The 19,716-nt window shown below is 45.2% G+C and overlaps 1 protein-coding gene across 1 annotated transcript in view; it reads left to right on the top strand.

Moving 5' to 3' along the window:
• LOC124794982 (neurexin-1-like) overlaps positions 1 to 19,716 on the top strand; it is a 2,052,691-nt gene that overhangs the window by 1,711,225 nt on the left and 321,750 nt on the right. The window contains exon 14 of the mRNA XM_047258725.1: positions 6,209 to 6,317. Coding sequence (XP_047114681.1) covers positions 6,209 to 6,317 — 109 coding nt within the window. The remainder of the gene's footprint in view (positions 1 to 6,208; positions 6,318 to 19,716) is intronic.

Here is a 19,716-nt window from a genome sequence, read left to right on the forward strand (position 1 = left end):
GGCGGAAGTACAGCTGTGAGGGCAGCTCTGTTGGTATAGCACTTGCCCGCGAAACGCAAAGGTTCCGAGTTCGATTCTCGGTCCGGCACACAGTTTTAATCCCCCAAAATGTATAATATCAGCTCACATCAGCTGCAGAGTGAAAATCCCGTTCTGGAAGAAGCCAGATACCATGCCACGCAGTCAAAAATTAAGAAATTAAAAGAAGTATCGCTAAATCAGGAATCAAACTCGAGTACTGTAATGTAAAGCAGTGCCCACGCACTGACTGGACAGCAGAGTACTCAGTGAAGGTGCCCTCATACTAGTGATTACAGTATTCTCAAGTTACCTCTCTTTGACTACCATTTCTACCGAAAATGTGGACGGGATGAAATTTCATTACAGGCATTTCTGTTGTGTTAATACGCAAGGGGTCGCGGCGCGGCGCCGCGGTGCCTGAATTTCCGTTCACAGTACAGAATCCGCCCCCATAGCTAAGTGGTCAGTGTACCTGGCTGCTGTGCAGAAAATCCCGGTTCGATTCCCGGTGCTGTGTGGGATTTTTCCTTGGTGGGAGGACTCGGCCGAGGCGCATTTTAGCCTCGCGATGCCAGCTGAGGAGGTGCCTGATTGAGAGAAAGCGGGTGCAAGGCCGAGGAAGCCGGCAGACCCCATGCCGCTCCGTACCGCATCCAAATGACATCTTTGGCCGAGGGTGACACGATGATCGGTCGGTCCCGATTGGTCCGTCTGGGCCACAATGCAGACCATGAGGGGGGGGATAACTCGGGGGAGAGAGAGAGGTGAGATACAGCAATATGTTGTAGATAAATGTTGTTGGTGCAAAAAGGGTCACGCATTGCTACTGATGGCCGTGAACTTGAACGTAATTTTGAGGGTGAGTTAAAGGTGGAATGAGATCCAAGATTTGAAAACAGCGGCAAATTAAACGTATAAAATGACAAATTATTCGAGGTCATAGAAGAAAATATGTTTTTAGATCTAGTAGGAATTAACTCGAAATACAGTAGGGATACAGCAAAAACAATGTTGGATACAAACTGGAAAGGACATAAGGGCCTCATATCATTAGCAATAATCACGATCTTAAAGTTGATTCTCGAAGGTTGAGTTTTGTTTCATGGAAACCCTATTTGTGACGTCTGAGGCCGAGCGGTTCTAGGCGCTTCAGTCCGGAACCGCGCTGCTGCTACGGTCGCAGGTTCGAATCCTGCCTCGGGAATAGATGTATGTGATGTCCTTAAATTAGTTAGGTTTAAGTAGTTCTAAGTCTAGGGGACTGATGACCTCAGCTGTTAAGTCCCATAGTGCTTAGAGCCATTTTTTGGAAAGAGTGAAGAGAGGTTTGACCTTTAAGGTTTAATTAACGTATTAATTCGCAAAAATAAATACATCACAAGTTATAAATGTTGTTTTGACACTTGCAAGACAGAACAAAAATATCAGAACGTGGATCATCGGTTTACATGTCGGTAAGTGAGTTTCCTCGCCTCTCGTTGCACGAGATGCTCTTTCCAGCTTGTGTCTAACATTATACTTTGCTGTATCCCTCCTCTATTCCGAGTTAATCCCTACTAGAACGAAAAACATCACTTGGAAAATCACGTTGAAGGTCTCGGCCATTAGTACTGATGTGTGACGCTGTTTTCCACCTACAACTTTATCCGAAACATTTTGCTGTATCTCATCTCTATTCGATGTATTCCTCATTATGGATTAAATGGTTGAGCCAAAACCTTGTGACCATCTCCTTAATAGCGTGTAGCTCCGGCTTGGGAACACAGTACAGCAACGATCCTCAGTGGCACGAATTGCCAGCGTTTTGCTGGAAAGGGCACCCTCTTGCCCTGGAAATGAGAAATCATTTCCAAAGGCGGAAGAACCAGCTGACGGTCAACGGCATAGGATGTGAAAGGCAACTGGAAACCACCACATTAAAGAACTAGGTTATCATATGCATCAGTAGTAAACCGTGTCACTATTTTTTGTAAAATTTTCTGGAGATAAAATAGTCCCCCAATCGGATCTCCGGCTGGGGGCTTCAAAAGATACAGACAACGTGAAGGAAAAGAATCCCAATTTTAACGTTGCCACTTGCAATGTGAGAACACTGCTTCAGTGTAGCAAGCTAGAAAATTTAAAACTTGAAATGGAACGACTGGAAATCGATATGCTATGCATATCGGAGATGAGATGGCCCCAACCAGGTGATTTCTGGTCTGGAGAATACAGAGTCATTCACTCCGGAACTGACCAAGATAGACCAGGAATGGGAGCAGTTGGAATAATTTTGAGGAAAAGCTATGGCTCACGGGTCAAGGGATATGTACAATATAGCTCTCGAATAATACTAGTCAAACTTGAAACTAAACCAAAGGACACTGTGATAATACAAATATACATGCCAACATCCAAAGAAGAAGATGTAGTCATTGACGAAAGAAACGAAGAAATAAGTAATGCGATGAGAAACGTCAAGGGAGATGAAAACCTGTTTGCCATGGGGGACTGGAATGTGATTGTGGGTGAAGAACCGGAGGAAGGAATTGTTGGCAAATATGTACTGGGAAGAAGAAATGAAAGAGGACACCGACTAATCGAGTTCTGCTCGAGGCACCAATTAGTTGTTGCAAACACACTTTTCCAACATCACAAACGAAGAAGGTGCACATGGAAGGCCCCTGGAGACCTGAGGAGACAACAGATTGATTACATTCTAGTGAAAGCACGTTTCAGGAACCAGACAAAAGACAGCAGGAGCTGTCCACCTGCAGACAGAGGCAGTGATCATAACCTGGTCCTGATGAGAAGTTCACTGACATTCAAACGTTTCAAGAAGAAGCCAGTAAAACTTAAATGGGAACTAGAAAAACTGAACACTGAGGGACTGGCAAAGCGCTATGCTCATGAAACAGACAACCTAGCTAAGAATTTTCAACATGGTGGAGTAAATGAAGACTGCGATCAAATTAAATCTGGTATATACAAAGCTTCAGAAAAGATAGTTGGAAGAACTGAACCCAAAAACAAGAGGAAATTGATTACAGCAGATATTATTGAGCTTATAGAAAACAGGAGATTATACAAAAATGCAACTGATGAACAAGGAAAAGCTGAATACAGAAGACTAAGGAATTTAGTTAATAGAGAAGCTAGGAAAGCAAAATAAAATTATCTTGAAGACATGTGCAGAGAAGTGGAAGAAAATATGCAAAACGGAAGAAATGATTTAGCCTACAGAACAGCAAGTCAATTTTTTAAAAAACGTAAAGCAACACTCTGGCACAATAGAAAATAAAGAGGGGAAAATGCTGTTTGGTGAAGACATGGTGAAGAGATGGAAAGAGTACATAGAGGAGTTGTATGCCGCAACACCTCTTTCGGAGAAAGTAATAGGAAGAAACGAGCAAGTAGACGATGATGACAAGGGAGATGACATTCTGCAAGAAGAACTTGACAGAGCTCTAAAAGAACTACGGGACAACAAAGCAACAGTTATTGATGACATCCCTGCAAAACTAATAAAGAATGCTGGTGACCGCATGAAAATGATGATGCCTAAACTTATTATGTCCATTTATAACACAGGAGAGATACCGACAGACTTTCAGAAATGTGTCATTGTACCTATACCAAAGAAGGCAGCAGCTACAAAATGCGAACAGTACCGAACTCTAAGCCTAATGTCGCATGCATCAAAAATTATCATAAAAATAGTTCTGAGGAGAATTGAAGAGAAGGTGGAGGATATGCTGAGTGAAGATCAGTTTGGTTTCAGAAGGGGACTGGGAACAAGAGAGGCGATTCTGGCACTAAGACTCGTTATCGAAAAGCAATTACGGAAAAAGAAACCAACTTATATTGCCTTTGTAGACATGGAAAAGGCATTTGATAACGTTATCTGGCAAGAGATGTTCAGAGTGCTGAGGAAAAGTGGAAGAAAGTACAAAGACATCCGTGTGAGACTCAGTTTCTATAAGAATGCGGTGGCAGTGATTAGGAACTGCCACCAGGAACAAGAAGCAAGGGGTAAGACAAGGATGTGCTCTCTCTCCTCTTATATTCAATGCTTACATCCAAGAAGCTATAGACAAAGTTCGAGGAACTACAGAGGTTGGGATCAAAATTAATGGGCAGAAGATAGACATGCTACGTTATGCAGATGATATTGCTATAGTCAGGGAGACAAAAGAACATCTAGAGGAAGTCCTCAGAACAATGGTATCTGTTCTTTCGGAGATGTCCGAATGAACAGATACCATCTTAGTAAATATATAGTTAAGGCTCACCGGCCACTTGACCATCTTCTTCCTCTGTGCGAATACACAAACAGAGCCCGAACTCTTACGGGAATCGGCAACGCGCCGCGAGTAATAAGTACAATGGGCGGGGCCACTACGAATGTAGTGCGGGACAATACGTCGAGAATGTGGGTTTCGCGGGAAGCGTGCCAGAGAAAAATCCCTGCAGTTGCGCTATCCTCTGTGTCTTCGGTGGCTCAGATGGATGGAGCGTCTGCCATGTAAGCAGGAGATCCCGGGTTCGAGTCCCGGTCGAGGCACAAATTTTGATCTGTCCCCGTTGACCTATGTCAACGCCTATAAGCAGCTAAGGGTGTTGATTTCATTGTAATTTCATTCTAACGAGCTGCTTGGTCACCGATGGTATCTGTTCTTTCGGACATGTCCGAAAGAACAGATATCATCTTAGTAAATATATAGTGCCTACTGCTTTGGGGCAAGTCCACTGGGGCAAAAGGAGTTTTTATATGGCACAAAAAGGTAAACAGATGTGTAGCAGGTGTTTCTAGAAACAATGCCTCCTGTGGGCCGCTTTTCAAGAAACTGGGAGTCATGACAGTCCCATCATTATTTATTCTTCATTCTCTAGTCTTCACAAAAGAAAACCAAGTGAGCTACAAATACTTTTGAGTTAAGCTGCTCTATCCACTGCCACCAGAAGCACACAGTGCGTCACTGAAAACTTTCAGAAATATATAAAACTGACTTGGAAAGAAGGCTTTGTATGTCATCGATGAATACTTTGTTTGTACAGAAGAAGATTTAAATTTATACTCGTTGTATGTTTGTATACAAATCAGTATTACTTAACTGTTACCTACACAGGGTGAATACCAGTAAAACAGCTAAACTGGAGGGACAGATTACTGACTGGAAATGGAGGAAAAAAGGTCCTACGAACATTCGTCTGGAACTGGACCGTGTGCGAGCAGCGACAGCAATTCGTCTCGGAACACAGATGGTTGGTTGGTTGATTGGTTGATTCGGGGAAGGGACCGAACAATGGGGTCATCGGCTCCATCGGATTAGGGAAGAATGGGAAAGGAAGTCGGTCGTGCCCTTTCACAGGAATCGGAACACAGTACACAGTACACAACAGATGATCAAAGTGGTCTCCATGGGATTGTAGGTGGTTGGGATATTAGCAGTTGTCATGCAGTATAGATATAATCGTACTTTTGGCGTACACCATGTTGGGGGGCCACTTCCGTGCAGCTAATACTAGAGTCCCTCTCAGTGTCCTGTGGAACGCAGTTCTCCAAATCTGGTGTACGCACAGACCACAGCTCCCTCCACGTTCGTCTGTCTGAAAGAACTCACGATCATACAAACGCCCAATTAAAAAAGCTTGAAATGTTGTGTGACGTGATTGGTGTCTGTGAGGATACTTGTTTTGGTATAGCCGTACTGCCTTTCGACCATTTCAATCTGCTCGGCCGTACACAAGTACCATCTCGGCTTGTTACCAAAATGTATTCTGGACCATTCTGCTGCTTGCAGTACGCTGCTTCAGTCACACAGCCTGCAACACGCAAGGAAACGCGGCACGCGGTCAGAGGACCTGTCATTCGTCAGCGCCACCTACAGTGACGAAAATGCATTTCCGGACACACGTTCATAGGACCTTTTTCCGGTACGGAAACCGCCCGTGCAGTTTGTCACTTTTATTAATGTTCACCCTGTATTACTGTGTTATGTGTATCGTTGTGTATTGTTTAAGTTGTACAGACTATTGGCATCAATACTGTGCAAAATGTTAGAAGATGAAAATTTATTGATTAACTGCTTAAATAGTGTGGCAAGTGTAAGACTGGAAATGTATTAACGAAGATGTGAGACGGACACGGAAAGATCCGTGTCGTATAAATTCGGCCGTTGCAGAGAACGAACGGGTTTTCTTGCAGGTGGTGGTGGCCGGCCAGGGCCTCAACGACAACCAGTGGCACACGGTGCGCTACTCGCGCCGCGCCACCAGCCTCAAGCTGCAGGTCGACGACGACGCGCCCATCAGAGGTACGCTCAGCGCGGCCCAAGGTGACGTAGCGTAGCGTGCGCCAGCGCCTGCGCTCTTCTCCTCTGCCACAGGTCCCGCCTGCCTTCTTCCTCCCGCCTCATCAGACTGTAGCCAGATTATTTGCCAGTTGGAACTGCACGTGTTGGAGCTGGTTTCCTTCAATCAGAGTGCTCAACGTCATGTGTGAACAGTCCGCCATTGGCTAACTGCCTGTAACAAATGTTAAGTTCACTTACAGGGAATTCAGCAGGCACGATAACCACACCAAAAACCACCACCCACCCGTACACAAATACATTACAGTGGTAACGAAATCCTGGGTGTGGCGATTTTATTTCACTTTTTCATCAGGCGTGATAACCACACTCCCTCTGTCTATCTGTTCCTCCCACTTCTTCTGTCCCTCTGCTCCTCTCTGTCTGCCCATCTGCTCCTCCCCACTCTCTGTGTACATCTTCTAGTCCCCCTCTCCCTGTCCCTGTGCTCCTCTCCCACTTCTCTGTCTGAGCCTTCACCCTCTCTCTGTCCAACTGCTACTTCCTCCTCTATCTGACCATGTGCTACTCCCCACACATTCTTAGTCCATCTGCTCATACCCTCTCTCTGACCATCTGTTCCTCCCCACTCTCCGTCCATCTGCCATCTCAGTCCATCTGCTTTATTCCCTAATCTGTCCACCTACTTCTCCCAACCCTCTCTGTGCATCTGCACCTTCCCACAATCTGTCCATCTGCTCTTCCCACTGTCTGTCCCCCTCCTCCTCCCCCCACTCTCTCTTTCTATCTCCTACTCCACACTCTCTCTATCCACCTGCTACTCCCCCTCTCTCTACCCATTTTCTACTCCTCCACTCACTGTCTATTTGTTACTTTATACTCTCTCTGCTCACCTGTTACTCTCTCTTCCTTTGTAGATCTCCACTGCTCCCCACTCTCCTCCTCCTCACTCTCTCTGTCCATCTGTCCTTGACTCTCTCTGTCCATCTGTCCTTCCCTCTCTCTGTATGCTCCTACCCACTCACTTCATCCATTTGCTACTCCCAACTCTCAGTCAACCACACTATCCCCCTCTCTCTGTCCATCTACTCCCCCAAGCTGTCTGGCTATCCGCCATTCCCCACTCTCCCTATCCATCTGCTACTCCCCCTCTCTCTGTCCTCATAGCCCTTTCTTTCTATCTGTTACACACCTCTGTCTGGCTGCCAACTCCCCTCTCTGACCAACTACTTCACTCCTCTCTCTCTGTTCACCTCCTTCAATCTCTGCTCTCTATGAACTCCTACCCATCTCTCTGTCCATCTGCTCCTTCCCACACACTCTGCCCATCTGTTCTGCCCCCTGTTGCATTTGCACCATTTTGTCTTTCTATCTTTCCAGCCCTCTTCTAGTTTTTCTCCTCCAGCCCCCATCTCCTTGTCATTTAATTTACCTCCCCCTCCCCCTCTTTAGGTCCATCTGCTACTTCCCCCCTCTCTGTCCTAATACTCCGCCTCTCTCTGCCTATCTGGTACTCTCCCTCTCTCTATCGATCTACCCCTCTGCACACTCTCTTTCCCTCTGCTCCTCTCACCCCCTCTGTCCATCTTCTCCTCCGCCCTCTCTATCCCTTTGCTACTAGCCAACTCTCTGTATATCTCCTCCTCCCCATTATCTCTGTCCATTGCTACTCCCCCCCCCCCCCTCTCTGCTTATCTGCGACTACCCACTCTCTCTGTCCATCTCCTCCTCACACATCTCCCTGTCTGTCTGCTCTTTCAAACTCTTTCTGTTCATCTACTACTCCCCTCTCACTGTTTCTATCTGCTACTTCTGTTCTCTCTGTTTATATGCTCCTCACAGTCTTTCTGCCCATCTTTTCTGCCGTCTGTTGGATTGGTTCCTATTCCTCTATCTTTTCATCCCCCCTCTTGAGTCTTTCTCCTCTAGCCCCCCTACCTCCTCCTCACTTTCTTTATCTCCTCCCCCCTCTCTCTATCCATCTGCTATTTACACCTCTCTCTGTCTGTTTGCTGCTCTCTGTTTCTGTGTACATCAGCTACTCTGTTGTCTCTCTCTCCACTTGCTATTCCCCCTCTCTTTTACCATCTCCTACAACTTCTACTGTCTTTGGCCCTCTGACCCTCTCTTTTTACATCCGCTCCTCCAAAATCTCTTCTTCTGTTGGCTTCTGCCCCCTCTCTCTGGCCATATCTCCACACCCCTCTCTGTCCATCTGCTACTCCTCCAGTCTCTGACAATCTTCTCCTTCCCACTCTGTCTGGGCATCTCCTACAACCTGCTCTCTCCATCTGTGTGTTACTCCCCTCTCTCTTTCTGTCTCCTCCAACGTCTAATGTCTCTGTTCTCCTGCCCCTGTGTGTCTGTCTGCTCCTCCCTACTCTCTCTGTGCATCTTCTCCACCCCCCTCTCTCAGCCCATCTGCTCTTTCCACTCTGTCTGCCCTCCTCCCCTCTCTCTATCTCCTGCTCCACCTCTCCATGCCCATTTTCAACTCCCCCACTCCCTCCCTATTTGTTTCTTCACACTTTATCTGTCCGTCTGCTACATCCCCCTCTCTTCGTAGCTCTCCACTGCTCTCCACTCTCTCCTTCTCCCCGCTCTCTCTGTCCATCTGTCCTTCCCCTCTGTCTATCCTTCTGCTCCTCCCCATTTTGTCTGTCCCTCTGCTCCTGCCCACTTTCTTTGTCCATATACTACTCAGCAAATTCTCTGTCCATCTGCTGCCCCAACACTCTGTCTATGGCTGCACTGCCACTCTCTGACCATCTTTTACTCCCCACACTCTCTGACCATCTGCAATTCACCCTCACTTTGTCCATCTTCGTTGCTCCCCAGTCTCTGTGTCCATCTCCACCTCCCCACTTTTTCAGTCCATATGTTACTTCTCTCTCTCCTGGTCCATCTTCTACTCTTCTACTCCCCACTCTCTGTCCATCTGCTACATGACACACTGTCAATCTGCTACTTCTCCCATTATCAGCCTATCTTCCTTCCCTCTCTCTCCATCTGCTCCTCCCCACTGTTTCTGTCCATTTGCTCCTCCTCAACCTCTCTGTACAAATGCTCCTCCCCAACTGTTTGGCCTCTGCTCCTCTCCACTCTCTCTGTGCATCTGCTCGCTCCCACTCTGTCCGCTTCTCCTTCCCTGTCTCCCTCCATCCATTTGCTTCTCTCCCTCTGTCTGTTCATCTGCTACCCCCCCCCCCCCCGTCATCCCCTCTCTGTCCTTCTGATACTCCCCATCTCACTGTCTGCTATCTCTCTATCTTGTACTCAACTCTCACTGTTCATCTGCTACTCCCCTTCTCTATATACATTTCCTCCAACCTCTACTGTCTATATCCTCCTGCCCTTCTCTCTGTACATCTGCTCCACTTCCCTCTCTCTGTCCATCTTCTCCTTCCCACTCTCTGTAGATCTGCTAGTCCCCACGCTCTCTGTCTTTCTGCTAAACCCTCCTCTGTCCATCTGTTCTTTGCCCCCCTCTCTCTGTCCATCTTCTCCTCCTCACTTGTCTGCCGTTTTAGCCGAGCGGTTCTAGGCGCTTCAGTCTGGAACCGCGCGACCGCTACGGTCGCAGGTTCGAATCCTGCCTCGGGCATGGGTGTGTGTGATGTCCTTAGGTTAGTTAGGTTTAAGTAGTTCTAAGTTCTAGGGGACTGATGACCTCAGATGTTAAGTCCCATACTGCTCAGAGCCATTTTGAAGCCTCCCCACTCTCTCTGTCCATCTGCTACTCCCCCTCTCTCTGAACATCTCCTCCAACCTGTACCTCTACGTCTTCCTGCCCCTCTCTGTGTTTATCTGCTCCTCCCCACCCTTTGTCCTCATCTGGTTCTGCCCCCTCTTCCATCTGTTCCTTCCCCCTATTCCTGTCTTCTGGCCCCCTCTTTGTGTCCTCCAGCCCCTCTGTCTCCTTCTCACTTCCTTTATCTCCTCCTCCCCCTCTCTCTGTTCATCTCCTCCTCCTTTTCTGTCATCTGCTCCACTTCCTTTTCTATGTCCATTTCCCCCTCGTTCTTCATCATATCTGTCCCCATGTCCTCCTATCCCCTCTCTTGTCATCTCTTGATAGAAATAGGTTGCTGGTTCTTACCCCCATAGAGTTTCTCTCCAGTCAGTAATATCCGTAAATGGCCTCAGTCTGGGCTAACGTTTGGATAGGTGCCTGTCTGGATCTACTGGGCACTATTGGCTACGGGAATGCATTCAAACCTTTGAGGCCAACTGAGGAGCTACTGAGAGAAAAGTGGCGGCTCGAGCCACAAAAGTTAATAGTGGCTGGGAGAGCGGTTTGCTATCCGCCACAATCCCTTCCATATCCGCCTCCAGTGACGCCTATCGGCTGAAGATGACACGGCGGTCCGTCGATACCACTGCGCCTTCCAGTACCTGTTCGGACGGAGTTAATTTAGTTAGTGTGTGTACCACGTTTGGTCGAAATCGATCCTGGGGTTAAGAAAGAGCTTTTTAGCCACGTCTTTGCCAGAGTACGCACACATCATATATATTTCACATATATTTAATCTATTTCACACATCTTTATTTACGTACTTCACATGTGTCTGTAGAGAATTTAGTCCTTTAGTTTCGATATCACGGAGCTTATTCTTTATGACGTCATATCACCTTAACAATGTGGCGTACAACGAAATATTTTTGTATTCACGTTCAATGGTACATTTTTATGCTGTCTACGAAACATGTTGCGAATAAAGTTCGTAGTAAATGCGTAAGAAATTAAAACGTTATGCATGATACAGTAATTTTTTCACATCTCAGTGTTTGAGGTGTCATGTGTCCACAACTACGTGTTGTACAATAACGTAATTGTGAATGTACATTTAGCAGCATCTGCGAATACTATTTGTGAAATGTGTTGCGAATAAAGTAAGTAGCAGAGAAGAAATAAGTTTAAACGTCATGCATGATGAGGCTTTTTTTCACGCAACTCAGTGTTTATGACGTCATATCTCCTTAAATATATCTCTCAGAATGATGCAGTTTTGTAGGTACGTTCATCGTTTGTTGATACTGTCTTCGAATTTTGTCTTGAACAGAGTTAGTAGCATAGAAATAATAAACTAAAACGTCATGCATGGTGCGGCAGATCTCCTCACATCTCAGTGTTTATGACGTCATATGTCCTGAATTACGTGTCGTGCAATGCTATTAATTTCAGTTCCATCCAGTGGGATATGTGAATAGAGCCTGCAAAATGTGTCATCAATACAGTTACCAGTAAAGAAGTGATAACGTAAACATCATGCTTGATGCGGCAGTTTTACTGCACGAACAGGGTAATGGAATAAGCAACTAACTTTTTTTCCTTTCACCATTTTGTGGGGATTATTAGCGAGAAAAAGTTTAGTAAAGGCTTCAAATTACATCTAAATTTTGTTGCAAGTCACTAAGTACACCCATTCTCAAACATTGGATGAAGGAAGTCTGCAAATTCGTGTGTCGTGAGCTACACACCTTTTTTGTCACTTCCCCCTTACCACCACAGCGATTAGCTCCAGACAATAAGTGATATGTGTACGAAGATTGGTAGAAATCAGTAGAGTGGTTTAGGAGGAGATATGGAACAGATATACATACATACACCGAAGAGCCAGAGTAACTGGTATAGGCATGCGTATTCAAATACAGAGATACGTAAATAGGCAGAATACGGCGCTACGGTTGGCACCGCCTTTCTAAGACAACAAGAGTCTGCGCAGGTGTTCGATCGGTTACTGCTGCTACAATGTCAGGTTATCAAGATCTGAGTGGGTTTGAATGTCGTGTTTTAGTTGGCGCACGAGCGATAGGACACGGCACCTTCGGGATAGCGACGAAGTGGGCATTTTCCCTTGGACCTTTCCACGAGTGTACCGTGAATATCAGGAATCCGGAAAAACATCAAATCTCCGACATCGCTGCGGACGGAAAAATATCCTGTACGAACGGGACCAACAACGACTGAAGAGAGTCGTTCAACGTGACAGAAGTGCAGCCCCCTCCACAAATTTCTGCAGATTTCAGTGCTGGGCCATCAACAAGTATCAGCGTGCGAACCATTCAACGAAACATCATCGATATGGATTTTCGAAGCCTAAGGCCCACTCGTGTACCCTTGATGACGGCGCGACACAAAGCCTTATGCCTCACCTGGGCCCGTCAACACTGATATTGGACTGTTAATGACTAGAAACATGTTGCCTGGTCGGTCGAGTCTCGTTTCAAATTGTATCGAGCGGATGGGTATGGAGACAACCTCACGAATCGATGGACCTTGCATGTCAGCAGGAGCTTATGAAGGCTCTGTAATGGTGTGGTGCATGTGCAGCTGGAGTGCTGTGGGACTTGTGATACATCTAGACACGACTCTGACAGGTGACACGTACGTAAACACCCTGTCTGATCACCTTCATCAATTCATATCCCGTGTGCATTCCGACCGACTTGGGAAATTCTAGCAGGACAACGGGACACCGCGACGTCCAGAATTGCTACGAGTGATTCCAGGAACATCTTCTGAGTTTAAACACTTCCGCTGGCCACCAAACCCCCCAGACACGAATATTATGGAGCATATAGGGATGCCTTGCAACGTGCTGTTCCGAAGAGATCTCCATTCCCTCGTAGTCTTATGGATTTATGGGCAACCCTGCTGGATTCATGGTGTTGATTCCCTGCAGCACTGCTTCAGACGTTGGTCGACTCCATGCGACGCCGTGCAGCGGCGCTTCTGCGTGATCGCGGCGGCCCTACGCGATACCAGTTTCTTTGTAACATTCACATTTAAAATATGTGTGCTTTACTGACACGCTCGGTTTAGACATATTTAATCTCACTGTCAAATTTTGCGTAACCTGTTACGTAGGGTAGCTAAAACTTAGACAAAGTGATGTAGCATAGCTGAACGTGATGATTTTATTTACTGCGATCATCAACAAAATTCCACGTTACAGTGATTTGTGGCCCTCGAAGCTGCTGTGATACGTTCCACTTGATGTGGCCCACAGTACACGCAGCGTTCCACGGGCACGCTCGACATGGGCTGTAGTTCGCTTTAGTATATGGAATTTTACTGACGCTCTAAACACACTAAAACAGCACATTGGCGTGTTGCATATCATTTTGTCTAATTTTTGGACACCAGACGTAATGGCCCACGCAATATTTGACAGTGAGATTAAATATCTCGTAACCCATCAATTCAGTAGGATAAATAAAAAAGTCCCAACACTGACCGGGAAGGATTTGCCTAACGTATTTCTAGATCAGGAGCAAACTGAAGTGGATGGCTAATTTTTCTCGGCAGAAAATTTACAGTGGGCGCATCTTTTATCCATACTTTCTCGTTCCTCGTTACACTAGACCGAACTGCTCTGCGGAATCTCTGACTAGCAACAGCCCGCTAGCTACCGCTACAAAATGTTTACGAGATGGTCCTTCTGGCCAGTGTGGTGTTGCAGCTATGTTTACCGTAATAAATCAGTCATCAGCCTCTTTGCTTTACATCTCCTTTATCACATAAATTTTGTTTACTTCGATAGAATAAACACTCTCAGTGTTTACGAACCGCTTGCTTGTTGTATTTCCGGGTAATTCCAGATGCGCTGTACATCATCCGCTCTTACTGATTGTGAAAGACCAATATATCGTTCCTTGTGAGAAACTGAAGTGACTGATAATATTCCTCACTCTGCTCTAGCTGATATGTTACATTACTGAAGAACGTAAACCAAAGTTTTAGGATCCTTCAGCGTTACAGGACATTAATGTAAAACTAAAACAGACACTAAGATCTTAATTTCTTCGACACTACATGGCACCATTCATTTAATGATTGGAGAATATTCACCTAATACATGAGAAATACGTCGCTGCCATTGAAAGCAGCCTGAGCCACTCTAGTTACAGAGGCACACGTAGTCTTCTTCACCAGGTCAATGGAAATTTACACTATTCCTTAAAAATGATAGACACCTGTTACATGAACATATATATCATTAGTCTGCCACACATCGTCAAACTCTTCTCTCACAAAATGTTCACTTTCATATATTTTTTTGTTTTCATTGTGTTACTCCTATCAGGAAGCTACATGTCAGAGTTGGCTCCAAAACAGATCAGCAAGTACATATAAACAACAACAATCTCATGAAAAGCAAGTAATGTTGTTGTTGTTGTGGTCTTCAGTCCAGAGACTGGTTTCATGGAGCTCTCCATACTACTCTATCCTGTGCAAGCTTCTTCATCTCCCAGTACCTACTGCAACCTACATGCTTCTGAATCTGCTTAGTGTATTCATCTCTTTGTCTCACTCTACCATTTCTACCCTCCACGCCGCCCTCCAATACTAAATTGGTGACCCATTGATGGCTCAGATCTATGTACCGTCCATGTTTCACTTCCATACATGGCTACACTTCATACAAACACTTTCGTAAAAGACTTCCTGACACTTAAATCTATAGTCAATGTTAACAAATTTCTCTTCTTCAGAAACGATTGTCCTGCCATTGACAGTCTACATTTTATATCCTCTCTACTTTGACCATTATCAGTTATTTTGCTCCCAAAATAGCAAAACTCATCTACTTCTTTAAGTGTCTCATTTCCTAACCTTATTCCCTCAGTATCACCCAATTCGACTACATTCCATTATCCACGTTTTGTTTTTGTTGATGTTCATCTTACATCCTCCTTTCAAGACACTGTCCATTCCGTTCAACTGCTCTTCCAGTCCTTTGCTGTCTCTGACAGAATTACAATGTCATCGGCAAAGCTCAAAGTTTTTATTTCTTCTCCATGGATTTTAATACCTACTCCGAATTTTTCTTTTGTTTACTTTACTGCTTGCTCAATATACAGATTGAATAACATCGGGGATAGGCTACAACCCTGTCTCACTCCCTTCCCCACCACAGCTACCCTTTCATGCCCCTCGACTCTTATAACTGCCATCTGGTTTCTGTACAAATTGTAAATGGGCTTTCGCTCCCTGTATTTTACCCCTGCCACCTTCAGAATTTGAAAGAGAGTATTCCAGTTAACATTGTCAAAAGCTTTCTCTAAGTCTACAAATGCCAGAAACGGAAGTTTCCCTTTCCTTATCTTCTGAGATAAGTCTTAGGGTCAGTATTGCCTCACGTGTTCCAACATTTCTACGGAATTCAAACTGATCTTCTCCGAGGTCGGCTTCTACCAGATTTTCCATTCGTCTGTAAGGAATTCGTGTTAGTATTTTGCAGCCGTGACTTATTAAGCAGGTCATATGTTGGCAAAAATACATATTTAAAGTTGGTGGTATGCATAAGGAATCGTCCGACTTTTTTTGCCCTAAAATTACTTTAAGCAATAGTTCAGGTGCATACACAAACGTAAATGGCTCAGATAACATACAATACCCCTCTGTGACAAATGTTTCTGGTCAGACAGAGACCAACGGGACAGATACAGGAAAAAGTCATTGTAGCGAGAACAACTTTCATAACATCCAAATATACCAAATGTAAATGCAACGTATCTCTATTTAAAGAAGAAAATAAAAAGAGACGGTCTCAGCTGCCTCTGTACTAATTTCCGTATGTCAATCGAATGTGATTCAGTTTCAAAGAAGCACTTGTAGGGCGGATAGCCGACAGAACGGCGCCACACGTCGCTCCCCTGTTTTCATATTCCGTTGGCGCCCGTCGCCATGAAGATCCCCACGCAAAGTCCTGCTCGACCGGCGGTAACTGGAGGGAGCCGTCGTCAGCACATCGCTGTGCGCCGTACTGGCGGAATCGTACACAGCTCCGACCGTTGGGTTTCCAGCTGACTTTTCAGCCACCCAAAATTCGTATCGAGAACAGCTATTAACATGAGTGTGGTGTGCGTACTGTAAGACCTTCGGTACACACACCATCAGATTATTTGACTTGTCGCTCTAATGAAGTAGGCGGGTGTCAGCAGTATGTCTCGTGGTCTTATCGTGACGTGTTTATCTTCTGCCGTTAGGTCAGACGATAGAAATGCCACTTGCATGGTTAGAGTAGCAGATTGACGGTGACCAGCTTTAAACAGAACTTGATTAATTTTCACACACATTTATTAAAATAGTAACAAGCATAAACCTTACGTAACTTCATTCTGGATGCTCTTTACAATTGACAATCTGAAGTTCCTTTGGTCTTGGTACGTTAATCTTATTCTCACATATCTCTGATACTTGACAAAGTGTGTATACATTTCTCTTCATGGCTATGTACGGGAAAATGATAAGCTTATTAGGTACATACTGAAACTTGACTATAGGCTGGTACAGACTAATGCAGACTGACTAATCGGAGGTCTGTACACTCGTTATAATACCTCCCGCGTTCAGGTATCACTGTGCGGGTGTGATCCGCAAGGAGAAAAGGTCCTAGGTTAGCAGCAATCTCATTGGCTGCGTTACATACTAATATGCGGATCGGCGGAAGCAGAATTTGGTCCGTCTCTAAGGTAGCACCACTCGTAGTGCGGAGACGGACGAGCGCTGCGCCTGCGCTGTTGTGCTTAGCGGGGCGCGCTCTAGTGGGAAAGTTGTGTACGCATTCACTACGCGGAACTATGTACACAATATCCCTCCCTTCCGGGGGAAGAAAAAAAGCATTTGAAGTTTGCTTGAAAAGCCTTTTAAGTTTGCTTGAAAAGCCTTTTTTTCTGCTTCCTTGCTTTCCGGCGTGCGTATGTCTGTGGGTGCACACATGTTGCTCCCCGTGGCATTCGCCCGCGGTCCGCTAGGAAAACCCACTCAAAACCTACGGAACAGGGAACCGGAGAAGCAAAATTTTGTTACATAATTGCATTTCAACATCCGTACATCGGTCATAGCGTAAATGTAATTCTTCATCGACGTCCATCTTCTCTGAGGATGTCGGCTGTGGACGGCTGAGGTAGTCGGCTGCCCATGAAGGTGCTGCGTCGGCCCCGGCGTCGGCGGAGGTGGCTGCGTTGGCTGCGGCGGCGGCGGCGGAGTTGGCGTCGGCTGCCGGTGACGGCGTCTGGAATCCTGTGAGCTGCTCGGGGTGGACATCTTCTTCTGAGTCTGCAAAATGAAACAGCCTAGAAGTTCTGCCTATATGTGACGGCTGTCTTTGGTGCCGAATTGATTAGTATGGCGAATAACTATGCCACTTTGCGTTCTTATTCTATACATGATATTTCCAATGCATTCTACAATGATTGCTTGTGTCCAAGTACGCTTTCCTCGACTGTAGACGGTTACGAGGACTTTGTCGTTTACGATGAATCGTCGTCCTTTCGACGTTCGTTGATCATTTTCTGGATGCATTGTGGGTTTTAGTATTGACAGCAAAGTCCTGTGTTGTCGTCCATGCAGTTTTTCCGCTGGTGACTGTGCCTCGTGCGGAGTAGCTCTGTATTGTGACAGAACAATTAATAAGGAAATCTCTTTGTTGTACTGTTGCAACACCTTAGTCATGTGTACCTTGAATGTTCGTACGAATCGTTCGGCGAGTCCATTACCCTCAGGGTGAAATGGTGCCGTCCCGTAATGTGCAATTCCGTTCATCTGACAGAATGACTGGAATTCTTGGGACGTAAATTGCGTGCCGTTATCGGTCACTATTGTTTGAGGCAATCCTTCAATTGAAAAGATCTTTGACAACGCTTGAATTGTTATCGCTGAAGAAGTTGTACGCATTTGTAGTACAAAAGGGAATTTTGAAAATGCATCAATGACAATTAACCAAGAAGTTCCAAAAAAAAAGGACCTGCATAGTCAATATGCAATCTTGACCAAGGTTCTGTTGCCTGTCGCCACGGAAAATATTGTCTTGGCGGAGCTGATTGATGTTGTTGTTGTTGTTGTGGTCTTCAGTTCTGAGACTGGTTTGATGCAGCTCTCCATGCTAATCTATCCTGTGCAAGCTCCTTCATCTCCCAATACCTACTGCAACCTACATCCTTCTGAATCTGCTTAGTGTATTCATCTCTTGGTCTCCCTCTAAGATTTTTACCCTCCACGCTGCCCTCCAATGCTAAATTTGTGGTCCCTTGATGCCTCAGGACATGTCCTACCAACCGATCCCTTCTTCCAGTCAAGTTGTGCCACAAACTTCTCTTCTCCCCAATACTGTTCAATACCTACTCATTAGTTACGTGATCTACCCACCTAATCTTCAGCATTCTTACGTAGCAACACATTTCGAAAGCTTCTATTCTCTTCTTGTCCAAACTATTTATCGTCCATGTTTCACTTCCATACATGGCTACACTCCATACAAATACTTTCAGAAACGACTTCCTGACACTTAAATCTATACTCGATGTTAACAAATTTTTCTTCTTCAGAAACGCTTTCCTTGCCATTGCCAGTCTACATTTTATATCCTCTCTACTTCGACCATCATCAGTTATTTTGCTTCCCAAATAGCAAAACTCCTTTACTACTTTAAGTGTCTAATTTCCTAATCTAATTCCATCAGAATCACCCGACTTAATTCGACTACATTCCATTATCCTTCTTTTGCTTTTGTTGATGTTCATCTTACCTCCTCCTTTCAATACACTGTCCATTCCATTCAACTGCTCTTCCAAGTCCTTTGCTGTCTCTGACAGAATTACAATGTCATCGGCGAACCTCAAAGTTTTTATTTCTTCTCCCTGGATTTTAATACCTACTTCAAATTTTTCTTTTGTTTCCTTTACTGTTTGCTCAATATACAGATTGAATAACATTGGGGAGAGGCTACAACCCTGTCTCACTCCCTTCCCCACCACAGCTTCCCTTTCATGCCCCTCGACTCTTATAACTGTCATCTGGTTTCTGTACAAATTGTAAATAGCCATTCGCTCCCTGTATTTTACCCCTGCCACCTTTAGAATTTGAAAGAGAGTATTCCAGTCAACATTGTCAAAAGATTTCTCTAAGTCTACAAATGCTAGAAACGTAAGTTTGCCTTTCCTTAAGCTTTCTTCTAAGATAAGTCGTAAGGTCAGTATTGCCTCACGTATTCCAACATTTCTACGGAATCCAAACTGATCTTCCCCGAGGTCCGCTTCTACCAGTTTTTCCATTCGTCTGTAAATAATTCGCGTTAGTATTTTGCAGCTGTGACTTATTAAACTGATAGTTCGGTAATTTTCACATCTGTCAACATCTGTTTTCTTTGGGATTGGAATTATTATATTCTTCTTGAAGTCTGAGGGTATTTCGCCTGTCTCGTACATCTTGCTCACCAGATGGTAGAGTTTTGTCAGGACTGGCTCTTCCAAGGCCGTCAGTAGTTCTAATGGAATGTTGTCTACTCCCGGTGCCTTGTTTCGCCTCAGGTCTTTCAGTGCTCTGTCAGTCTCTTCACGCAGTATCGTATCTCCCATTTCATCTTCATCTACATCCTCTTCCATTTCGATAATA

This window comes from Schistocerca piceifrons, chromosome 4 (genome assembly GCF_021461385.2).
Source record: "Schistocerca piceifrons isolate TAMUIC-IGC-003096 chromosome 4, iqSchPice1.1, whole genome shotgun sequence".
Lineage (NCBI taxonomy): Eukaryota > Metazoa > Arthropoda > Insecta > Orthoptera > Acrididae > Schistocerca > Schistocerca piceifrons.